Source organism: Vigna radiata, chromosome 7 (assembly GCF_000741045.1).
Source record: "Vigna radiata var. radiata cultivar VC1973A chromosome 7, Vradiata_ver6, whole genome shotgun sequence".
Lineage (NCBI taxonomy): Eukaryota > Viridiplantae > Streptophyta > Magnoliopsida > Fabales > Fabaceae > Vigna > Vigna radiata.
This window is the reverse complement of record NC_028357.1, coordinates 7,770,898-7,783,254: the sequence shown is the minus strand read 5'-3', so window position 1 is coordinate 7,783,254 and position 12,357 is coordinate 7,770,898. Positions and strand designations below refer to the sequence as shown.

General features: G+C 34.2%; 1 protein-coding gene across 1 annotated transcript; it reads right to left on the bottom strand.

Annotated features, from left to right (window-relative positions):
* Positions 1–9,524: 9,524 nt before the first annotated feature.
* LOC111242113 lies at positions 9,525–10,786 on the bottom strand. The gene is made up of 2 exons (XM_022784424.1): positions 10,279–10,786; positions 9,525–10,185 (listed from the first exon to the last, which is right to left on the bottom strand). Exons 1-2 carry the CDS (start codon positions 10,770–10,772, stop codon positions 9,582–9,584), a joined length of 1,098 nt encoding a protein of 365 aa, XP_022640145.1. The 5' UTR covers positions 10,773–10,786; the 3' UTR covers positions 9,525–9,581.
* Between the last annotated feature and the right edge of the window lie 1,571 nt (positions 10,787–12,357).

Here is a 12,357-nt window from a genome sequence, read left to right as displayed (position 1 = left end):
AATGCTAAAACATTAAAAACTTTTTGAGATGCTAATGTTAACCAAAACCAATTTTGGAATACCTAAAACTTGTTTAATGTTGTAGTAAGTATAAGGACGTGCATATATTATGTTCCTGATGAAGAATAGGGACAAAGTGTATGATTGGTTGTAGTAAATATTTGTATTGGTCTTAGCCCTTTGGAATAGCAGATAGTTTATTAAGCATATAATGAGAAAGGGAAAACCTATATAAAGATGATGCCCCTTTTTCTTCTCTCTCTTTAATAATTTTCTTAAAGACAACATAAAATTTACAAATATTATATTAGTTTTTTTATTCTAATTAGAATGAAAATTTGAAAACGTTTTAATTAAAAAATATACAAGTACAAGTATTGTCATTATATAATGGAACGTATATCTTAATATAATAACTTTTAAACATCGTATTTTATACTTTTTAATTCTTAAGAAATATCCTTAAGGATTGGTTAGCTGCATATGTCACTGTTTATGAGGGTGTACCAAAGTCACATACCTTCATTAGAAATATTTAATATAATTAAAAATAAATAAATAGATAAATAATTTTAGTATGTTACTAATATTTATATGAACGGGTGATTTTATGGGTATTTTTTATAGGTAAACGATTTTTTAAATTTATTACTTACATCAAATTTATTAGATTGATTTTCTTCTACTTATAAATATCACTTATTTGTATAGGAAAAATACATAATAACTTGATCAATACAATAGAATTTTGTATTTTGAAAGAGAAACATATATAATTTTGTTTTACCTTATGTAATGAGGGCGCTTTATCTACATACAATATTATGGGTGTTGAGATTGTTGATAAGGGAAGTATTGATTTAACTAAACCTTACAATCTCACAGTATTTTTGGTTTTTGATGATGTCAACACATTATTAATAACACATGTATTGATATGTGTTGTATGTTCATTACTTTCATGTTTATATTTACTAGAGAACATGTTTGTGTTGATTTTGTCGTTGTGTGCAATTTCACTATGTACTACATGAGATATTATTTGTGATTGCATAACATTTTATTTGAAAAAAAAAAAGAAAAACAACATGCATTTTTGTTGAACTTACATTGTATGACAAAACAACAGTTTTAAGTCAACTTCATTATAAAGCAAGTCGATTAAAACTCGTGTCTTTGCACAAACTTTTTCAAAGTGTGATATGAACAGTTCTGCAAAGAAAGTTTTTCAAAACTGCATTAAAGTGTGACTTAGTCGACTATGTGCGCAAGCCATTCGACTTAATTAGTTTTGTTTTGAAAATTTGTTAATGCTTGTGAAGTATAACGACTATATTTTATATCTTGACCAAACATTAATTGTGAGTCAACTGCATTAAATGTGTAATCCATTAAGTTGATATGATTGTTGCTATCTGTTATAATAGTTATAATTGTCTGCATTCAGTTGATTGGATTTGTAGCACAATCAACTAGAGGAGCGTCAGTTTTGTGATAAACTATATATAGACGCATATTTGATTTCTGGGAGAGACTTTTGTGATTTTAATGATTTCAGTGATTCTTTTCAGATTTTGCAGAACGTGTTAAGCTCCAAGAACTCATCAAGAAGACCGTGGTGATCATTCTTTGGTAGTTGCTTGAAGAGCAAGTGTTTGTGCTGAAAGACAGATTGATCATACTGCACATAGAGGTGTTTGGAACATGATCGACTACTTCTCTCAATCTTTGGAAAATTGTAGCTGTCCTGTTGTGATTACATGAAGATGACGTGCTGCAGTCTAGGACTTTGAGGATTGTTCAAAGTGATTAAAGATTTTAGGAGAGGGGATATCTTGTTGTTGTTCTTTGTGTGTATATGCCTATATTTTGGTTAGAGGGTTAGAGAGGTGTTTTATATTTTGACGTGGAGGTCTCTATAAAAACCTTGTTGTAAAAACCTTGACCATTATAGTGCATTTGCTTCCGGGTACTGGAAGGACACTGGATGTAGGCAGTTTGGCCGAACTAGTATAAAAACTATGTTAGAACCTTCTATCCCTGTACTTTTACATTTCAAGTCGACTTTACTTTTAACATAGTCAACTATTTTCCACTACACTTGAATTATCTTTTCCTTGTGATTCAAGAAACTTTTGAAAGTTCTCTCTTTTACGAAAAAGATTTAAAAAAGACTATGATTTTTGTATTTCACCAATTCACCCCTCCCCATCTTGGTGTTGAAACTATGTCATTCTATTTTCAACAATTGGTATAAGAGTTGGTTTTCATAAGATATTTGAAAAATTAGTCGACTTCATTTTTCTTTGAATCGACAAACAGACAACCACTGTTTGCTGGTGAAAACTATCCTTTTTGGAAAATTTGATTACAAATTTGTCTTGAATCAGTGGATAGAGGTATTTAGGATGTAAGAGTAAATGATCCTTTTGTGCCAACTCATGTTATCAATGGCAAATGTTTTGAAAAACTTTCCTGAGTGGTCTTAAGAAGAAAATCGTAGAGTACGGTATGATGTTAAAGCATGAAATATAATTGGCTTTGCACTAACAGTTGATGAATTTTTTAGGATCTCTCAATGCAAAACTGCCAAAGAAATGTGGGACATGTTGGAAGTCACGCATGAAGGCACGGATGAGGTTAAGAGAGCCAGAAAGAATTCTTTAATACAAGAGTATCAACTTTTCAGAATGAGGACTGGTGAAACCATATATGAGGTTCAGAAAAGGTTCACTCACATTGTCAATCATCTAATGGCTCTTGGGAAAGTGTTCGATAAAGAGGAGATCAACATAAAGATACTCAAAATTCTGAATAGAAGTTGGCAACCAAAAGTCACTACGATCTCTGAATCCAAGGGTTTAACAAGCATGAACATGACTACCTTGTTCGGGAAGTTAAGAGTACATGAGTTTGAACTTGGAAGATTGAAAGAGGAAGAAGAGATTGAAGAAAAGAAGTCCATAGCACTGAAAGCTACAAACAAGAAAGCCTCAAAGACTGTTTTATCTCAGGATGAATCTAAAGCAGAATTGGACAACAATGAACTAATATCCATGGTGGTAAGAAAATTTAATCGGTTTATGAAAAATACTAGTCAACTTACTGACCATGCAAGAAATGGCAAAGGAAAAAGAATTACCAGATCAAATGCAGTTCAATGTTATGAATGCGACAAAGAAGGAAACATCAAGCCTGATTGTCCTGATCTGAAGTTGAAGCAGAAAGCAAACAGGAGGTTCCCCAAGGACAAAAACAGAAAGCAGAAAAGTGCTTAGCTTGCTTGGGAAAATACTGATTCAGAATCCTCAAGTGATGAAGAATGTGATCGAGAGGAGGAATCAAATATATGCTTCATGGCTGGAACATCACTAACAGATTATGATAGTGATACAGAGTTCGAGAAAGAACCTATTGAAGTGAAGTACAACCTGTTGTTGGATGCATTTCAAGAAATGCACACTGAAGCCCTGCGACTATAATACAAGGTCAATCGACTTAATTCTGAGAGAAAAAATTATGATTATAGGATAAATAATTTGGTCAATGATAATGAGAAACTGAAAAGGAATTAAATGAAGCTCTATTATCTGCTAAAAATGTAGTTACTGAGACTATAACAATTGAAAATATTTGTGAAAAAGGTCCTACTAATTTTGAACAGATAAATTACTTGACTAGCTCGGTAGCAAAGTTCACTCAGGTAGAGATAATTTAGATGTTTTTTAAAGTCTTCAGGTAGAGCTATATATAGGCAAGGTATTGGATATAAAGCTCAATCAAATAAGACCAATACAAAGAACTTTATTGATTTGAGTAAACTTGTTAAACATACATGTTTTTACTGCAATAACATTGGTCATACAGTTAGAAATTGTTTTTACAAAAAGGTTGGTGTTCCAAAAGGAATGTATAAGTGGATTCCTAAGGAACAGTTATCTACTAACAAACAAGGACCCAAATTCAAATGGGTACCTGCATCAAAAAATCTTAATTGTTTTGTAGGATAAAAAGTAATGCAGTAGCAGTGGAGATCTCAAGGATGAACTAACAAGGTTATATCAAATTTCTTGAGTATCTACAAGCGGTAACAATCATTTTATGTTTGCATCATGTTTGATATGTATGATTATTTGATTGCTTGATTGTTTGATGATATGTATGATTGATTGATTTTAATTGTTTGTTGTGAAAATCAAGTTTTACGACTTTTAGTGGATTGGATTATGTGCACAGTCGATTGCATGTTGTTGTATGTATGTTTCTGTTTTTGAAAACCCTCTGTCATACAGTAGTCAACTTTGAGACTAATAAAATCGACTACATATCTCTGTTTTGGGCTTTCTATATTTGAAATTTTAAAATGGGGCTAATTTTGATGAATCTTAGTTCGCGCCTTAGTGTTAAACGTGTTCGGGATATAATCCCTGCTGAGCTCAAGTGCACTCTATCTGTGTATTTTCATAACCCTAGACTGAAAAGCAGTGAATCCAAGAGCTCACCTCAAATGGCATTCTCATCTCATCCCTCAAGAGAAAGCAAAGGAAAAGTTATAGCAATCGAAAGAGAAGCTAATCTTGGAGGTTGGATTAGCGACGATGAAACTCGTGTGAATTTTGTTGATAGGAGCTTCAAGATCGTTGTATCACCCAAGTATTTAGACTTGAATTTGTTTGAAAGAGAAAACTTTCAATTTGCTGGATGGATTGAAACACAAGAACTCTCTACAACGGTTCAAATGAAAGGTGATTGGTATTCGGACCTCATAAGAGTATTTTACCACAATTTGAAGGTGGTCAATGGTAATACTCATTCAAGGGTAAAAGGTGTCGACATTCAAATTGACAATGATGTTTGGCAACAAGTTACTGGTCTGAGAGCCAAAGGCATTTTCTCTCATCTACCAAACTCGGAGACGAATCGATGGTTAAAGAAAAAGGACATCTACAAAAGTTGGCTTAGATTTCCATAAAGTCACACAAGAGAAAGTCTTTATTTGCATGAAGGTCTTAAAATGGAAGAAATGGTGGCAGCACATCCAATTGCCTGGGTGATTCTCCCTGGAAGAATGATGCAAGATGAAATGACTACAAAGAATGTCTACCTCTTACATGTTATTAAGAATGACATTCCCACCAACTGGGTGGAAGTTCTAAAAGATCATATGGCTAGAGCTGCACGCAGAAACTCTCATTATCTACCATACGTTGTTCTCATAAGCAATATACTTGTTCTTCAAGGAGTGTATACAAGAGGAGAAAGGAAACATTCATGTAATTGCACAAATGTTATCAATTGAAACACTATTGTATCACTTAGACTGGTAAGAACAATGAGGGGATGGTGTTTTCAAGAGGAAGAAGATATGATATATGGGTCGAGGAGCACTTCAGTTACAAATGAACAAAGAATAGATCTCTCTCCAGAGAACAACATTGTACACTTTGTTGTTAGACAATTCAAGATAATAGTTGATAAGCTTAATCAACTCGAAGTGAAAGTTGACCGAGCTCTACAACAAAGAAATAAAGAAGAAATATCTGACAATGACTCTATCGATTCATTTGAACAAGAATAGGAATGAAAACCTACACATAATAGGGGTCTTGTGTCTACAACATTGTATCATGAGTTTTTTTTGTGTTAGTTTGTTAATTGGTAGTTTTTCTTTAGAATTTCTTGTAAGATGGCATTATGAGCCATTATCTTTTGATATATCTGGTTGTAATATTGTTTTGAACTATTAATGAAATCATATGTTTGTTCTTAATTTGATCAGTGTTAATTTGATAATTGAATATGTTTAAATCAAATTAAAATCGATTGTGTGTTGAATGAAGTTGGTTATGCTAATGCTTACTGTTACATTGATAATTATGCATATTCACTTCTTAACTATATAATTTCTTACATTACTATGATTCTAAAATGCTTGAACTACAAAAGATCTTGAAAGGTTTTGCAAGAACATTGCTTCTAGATAACCTACTGGAGTTTCTACTCAATGGAAAGCAATGAAATCGATTGCCAATGAAGAACAATTGACTACTATGTTACAAGTGTTATAAATTCCATTTACTAAAATCTGGTTATTTGGTTTACTAATCTCATATCATATATTGTTTCTTTCAATATATCTTTATTTCTTTGATTGGTTGATATATTTGAGATATTATTGAGATTGTTGATTGATTGTATCTATGCTTAATTGATTTGATTGTACAATTTAAGGTTTTGAAACAATTTTGTCACATGCTTTTAATATTCTCTTAAATATGTGAAAACTACATTGTGCATTTGGGTTTTGATTATGAAACATGCATAATGACAAGGGGAGCATTGCATGATAGATTAGATATTTCACATGCCTACACTTAAGGGGAAGATTGTTTCTTTATCATGTGATTATATGTGACAAGGGAACATCATTGATTGATTAATATGTTTTTATTGATGCATCTTTGTATAACTTTTTATCAACATATCATTATCATAGAGCATACCTTTTTTGCTAATGCACAAAAGGGGAGAAAGTTTGATTGCTTATTGCCTATTTGATTGCTCTGATACTACTTGATTGCTTGATATTCTCGGATACTGATATATTCATTTTAAGTTCTGATAGACTTCATTTTGATTGATTTGATATCATATTTCAATGTCTATTCTGAATTTGATTAGTTGTTAAATCATTTGCTCTGATACAATGTGAATATATGAATGATTATATGAATTGTTGTGTACAAACATGGTTGTCTATTAATCATGGTTGTGCATCATAAAAAAAAGGGGAGATTGTTAAGATTTTTGATAAGAGAAGCACTGGTTTAACTAAACCTTACAATCTCATAGTGTTTTTGGTTTTTGATGATGACAACACATTATTAATACACATGTATTGGTATGTGTTACATGTTCATTACTTTCATGTTTATATTTACCTGAGAACATGTTTGTGTTGATTCTACCATTGTGTGAAATTTCACTATGTACTACATGAAACATTGTCTATGATTGCATAACATTTGATTTGAAAAAAAGAAAAACCACATGCGCTTTTGTTGAACTTACATTGTGTGGCAAAACAACAGTTTTAAGTCGACTTGATTATGAAACAAGTCGATTAAAACTCGTGTCTTTACATAAACTTTTTCAAAGTGTATTGTGAACAGTTCTGCAAAGAAAGTTTTTCAAAATTGCATTAAAGTGTAACTTAGTCGACTATGTACAGAAGTCATTCAACTTAGTTAGTTTTGTTTTGAAAATTTATTAATGCTTATGAAGTATAACGACTATATTTTATATCTTTGACCAAGCCTTAATTGTGAGTCAACTACATTAAATGTGTGATCAATTAAGTTGGTTTGATTGATGCTATCTATTATAACTGTTATAACTGTTTGCATTGAGTCGATTGCATTAGTAGCACAATCAACTAAAGGAGCGTCGGTTTTGTGATAAACTATATATAGACGCATTTTTGATTTCTAGGAGAGACTTTTGTGATTTTAACGATTTTAGTGATTCTTTTCAGATTTTGCAGAACATGCTAAGCTCCAAGAACTCATCGAGAAGAATGTGGTGATCATTCTTTGGTGGTTGCTTATAGAGCAAGTGTTTATGCTGAAAGACAGATTGATCATATTGCACATAGAGGTGTTTAGAACGTGATCGACTACTTCTCTCAATCTTTGGAAGATTGTGGTTGCCCTGTTGTGATTACAGGAAGAGGACGTACTGCATTCTAGGACTTTTGAGGATTAGAGAGGTGATATCTTGTTGTTGTTCTTTGTATGTATATGCCTAAATTTTGGTTAGAGGGTTAGAGAGGTGTTTTATATTTTGATGCGGAGGTCTCTATAGAAACCTTGTTGTAAAACCCTTGACCATTATAGTGCATTTGCTTCAGGGTACAAGAAGGACACTGGATGTAGACAATTTGGCCAAACCAGTATAAAAACTACGTTTAAATCTTCTATCCCTGTAGTTTTACATTTCAAGTCGAATTTACTTTTAATGTAGTCAACTATTTTCTGCTGAACTTGAATTACCTTTTTCCTTGCGGTTCAAGAAACTTTTGAAAGTTCTCTCTTTTACGAAAAAGATTTTAAAAAGACTCTGATTTTTGTATTTCACCAATTCATCCCCCCTCTTGGTGTTAAAACTAAGCCATTCTCTTTTCAACAATGGGTATCTCAACCTAGGCTATTTTTACTCCTTTCCTCGTTTACTTTTATCTTATATTCTTATTCTTTATTATAAGAATGGTTAAGTCTTATTAATACTCTTTTATCTATATCTCTATCTTATTCTTATGTGATCATTATTATTAGGTTAAAAACTCTTTTTGGTCCCAATTTTGGTTCAGAAAATTCGTTTTGGTCCCTGAGTTGAATTTGTGTTCAATTTCGTCCCAAAGAACGAATTTAATGTTCAATTTGGTCCTTTTCATTAACTCCGTTAAAATTGTTAACGGCAAGGTGTCCAGCTCTGCAACTGCTATGTGAGGTGTCAGTTTTTTGCTGACTGGACATCCTTTCTAGCCGTTAGAAATTTTTAAATTAAATTTCTTAATCAGGTTTTTGATTTTGGGAATAAATTGAAGAGAGTGGATTCTAAATTAGGGTTTTTATTTCCCAATCTTTTTCCCTTTGTTAACGAGCCATGTTTGCTTCCCATTCTTCTTCATCTTCTTGGAATACCTTGGGCCGCCGTACTTCTCATCATTCCCCTTGGGGTGGTTCAATGGGGCCAGGGGTAATCCCCATTTGCAATTGTGGTGAGATGGCAGTAGTAAAAATGGCTAGAACTCCAAAGAATGCGGGAAGATATTTTTGGGGTTGTCGAAACTACAAGGTAATGTGAATATAAACCCTACATTTTTGTTGATTAATTAACACTCTGTTTGACATTTTTCTTGTTGATGAATAATAGAGTGAAGCTGGTAATGGCATGTGTTGCAACTATTTCAAGTGGTGCAGTAAAGAAAATGATGACGAAAGGGATGTTATTATTGGGAGGCAAAGGGGGAAGATTTATGATCTGGAAAACGCACTCAAAGCTTCGAAGAAAAAAATCCAATTATTAGTAGCAGTGGCTGGTTTTCTTAGTGTAGTTAACATAGTTATGTTTTGTGTATTTTGGTTGAAGTGATGATGTTTGTAGAGGTGGTCCCAGTGTGGTTGAATGTACTGATTTAAGGTCAATGGAGTTGAAATGTTGTGATGTTTAGGTTATGGCTATATTTGTTGTAGTAAATGATGAAATTTTATACATTAAGTAATTGTTCAATTTAGTCCCAGTTTATGTTTATTAGTTATAAATTTGGTCCCTATGTTGACTACTGATGTGTTGTTAAAGCAATAAAACACAACATGATTGAAATTGTACAAAGCATTAAAATGATAACTTTGCATAAACAGAACCAATGTAATAATTACATTGACCAATTCCAACAAATTAAGTGCTTAATGTTTGACATCAAAAGAAATTTAAAGCACATCCAAAACATATTCTGTGGCTAATGTTTACCACACAACTGACCAAATCCAAATAAACAAAAGTACAACAATTTTAGAACATTATAAAGGACGTTGTCTTCTAATGGGTAACTTGTCGGGCCTGATTGGTGGGGGTTCAGATTGTTGTGTCATTTCCTCAGCAGGTGGTTGGGATGGTTGTGTAATTTCCTCAGTTGGTTGTTGGGGTGGTGGTTGGGATGGTCCTGGTAGGTCTGTTTGATGTTGAGTAGGGCATTTATTTCTCTTATGTCCAACTTGACGACAAATACTACATTTCTTCCGGTGGCCACCTTTGGTCATCTGGGTCTCATCCCTTCTTAGCTCCCATTGCTCCAACCTTCTCTTCTTCTTTGGTCTGCCAGGTAATTTTCTGTTGAATGGTGGGAGGACGTCTACGTAGGGTGTTCTTTCCCATAACAGGTGGTCGTTCATTGGAAATATGATGGAGGCATATGCTTCTTCATACGTTGATCGTCTGAACCAAATGGGTACATAGTTTTCTGGATCTAAATTTAGGAACTTCATGGCTGCAATTGCATGGCAGCATGGGATCCTAGTAAGAAGCCATTTCCTGCACGTACAATCTTGGATGTCCAGGTTAACTGCAAACTTGTTTGTAATCTGTGCATAATGCCTAACTTCAAATATTTTTTCAGCAGACCAACTGTCATTAAGCCATAAATGAATAGAAGTTAAGAAATATTTGATGAATAACGATCAGCCTACCATAAGATCCAATTTGAAATGAAAAGCATACCTAGGGATCCAATNTTTTGATAAATTGGCCTCTTTTGTAAGTCTCTTTCTAATCTTGGGGCAGATATCAAAGTCCATATTACATGATTTCATTCTATTGGTTGCCCATCTTTTCATGAGGAAAACTCTAATTTCTTCAAGCATGNTTATAATGGGCTTTCCTCGTGCCTCAAGAATCACACTATTAAAACCTTCACTCATGTTATTGGTTAGACTATCACAAACTGACCTACCTGTAAATCTAGACCTTGACCAATATCTGTTACAAGCAAGATAAATCATTGTTATATGCACTGTACAAGTGATCAATGTATTCATAATGTATAAATAATACCTTGGCGCGATAACAATTAGATATTTGTAAGCCCCTTCATTCACTTCCTTCATATTTAGCATCTCTTTTTCCCAAGCTTGGGGATATGTACTTGCAGCAGCTTTCCACATTAGATTCTTCAACTTTTGGCCAGAGAACTTCTTCCTAAAATTTGCATACATGTGTCGTGTAACGCCCCGGCAACTTACAGGGACTGTTGACTGCCCCCACACATCACCACGAGACTTTCCAGTGTGCTTTGTCCTCACTCACACACTTTCCGAGAAAACTTTCCAGAAGGACACACTTCCGGAAGGGGCACGTGGACGAATCGAACATACACCGGAATGAGAGGGATCTAGAGACTGTATAGGTATGGGACTATACAGTTGAAGGATAGCTTAAAGGAATTGATTTGGCTACTCATATCAACAAATGCATTTTCTTTTCGGTAGCCTAACTCATAAGAACTCCATGGTTAAGCGTGCTTAGCCTGGAGTAATTCTGGGATGGGTGACCTTCCGGGAAGTTTTCCCGGAAAGTGTGTGAGTGAGGACAAAGCATACTGGAAAGTCTCATGTTGATGTGTGGGGGCAGTCAGCAGTCCGTGTAAGTTGCTGGGGCGTTACATGTCGCATGCAAAATCTATGCTCTACCTTAGGTAAAAGTTGTTCAATAGCTGGCAGCAAACCCTATTTATAACAGGGACCAAATTGAACATTTTAATTTTAAATAGGGACCAAATACAATACGAATTGTACAATTATTATTATGCAACAGAACAGAAAACTGCACGTACCTTTTGTTGATCATACATAAAAGTGCATGCATTGCCAACTTCAGTACCCCCAAGGTCTTCTATCAACAACTCTAGAAACCATGACCAACTGTCTTTGTTCTCAACTTCCACAACTGCGTATGCCAGAGGTAACATCTGGTCATTAGGATCTCTCCCAATAGCTGTTAATAACTCTCCCTTATACAACCCTTTCAGAAAACATCCATCCAAATGAATAAATGGCCTACAACACACGAAGCTAACCTTGCAAGCTTTCAAACACACATAGAATCTCTGAAAAACTGACTNCCCATTTCCACTATCCACTTTAACTTGTACTGTTGANCNAGGGTTACACTTCAATAATTCATGTGCATAGTCATGAATTCTCTTGAANTGATTTTTGAAACTACTTTCAAGTTTCTCAGATGCCATTATCTTTGCCCTACGAGCTTTAGATAGGGTGACATTGGTATTCCATTTCCTCAAAGCTTTTGAGCGTATTTCATTTATCTTCAAATCTGGATTTTGCTGCATTAAATTATCCAATGTTTCACTCAACCACTTAGCATTCATCATTTTAATGTTGAATTGCCTACTGCAACTATGGTTATCCACTACCTTTCTCAATTGCCATGTACTACATCCTTCCATATACCCACAATAAGNCATCCAAGGACAACTCTTTTGGGCACCCAAACATCTCACTCGTACACGTCTATTATCATTCTTAATAAACTTCAAATCTCTCCCACCATGGACTGCATAACTTCGAACAGCCTCCATAAACTCATTTTAATCCCTAAATTTTGTTCCTACTTCCCACTTGTATTCAGACATACTCTTTTGCATTACAAAGGTCCCAAATGGACCACAACTTTGGCTTTCATCCTCACTTCCACTTTCATCTGGGCTGGGCANAAACTCTGACTCCCACTCATCATCAGACAACCCTCTGTCATATGGGTTCTTCTCGGTATGTGAAATAT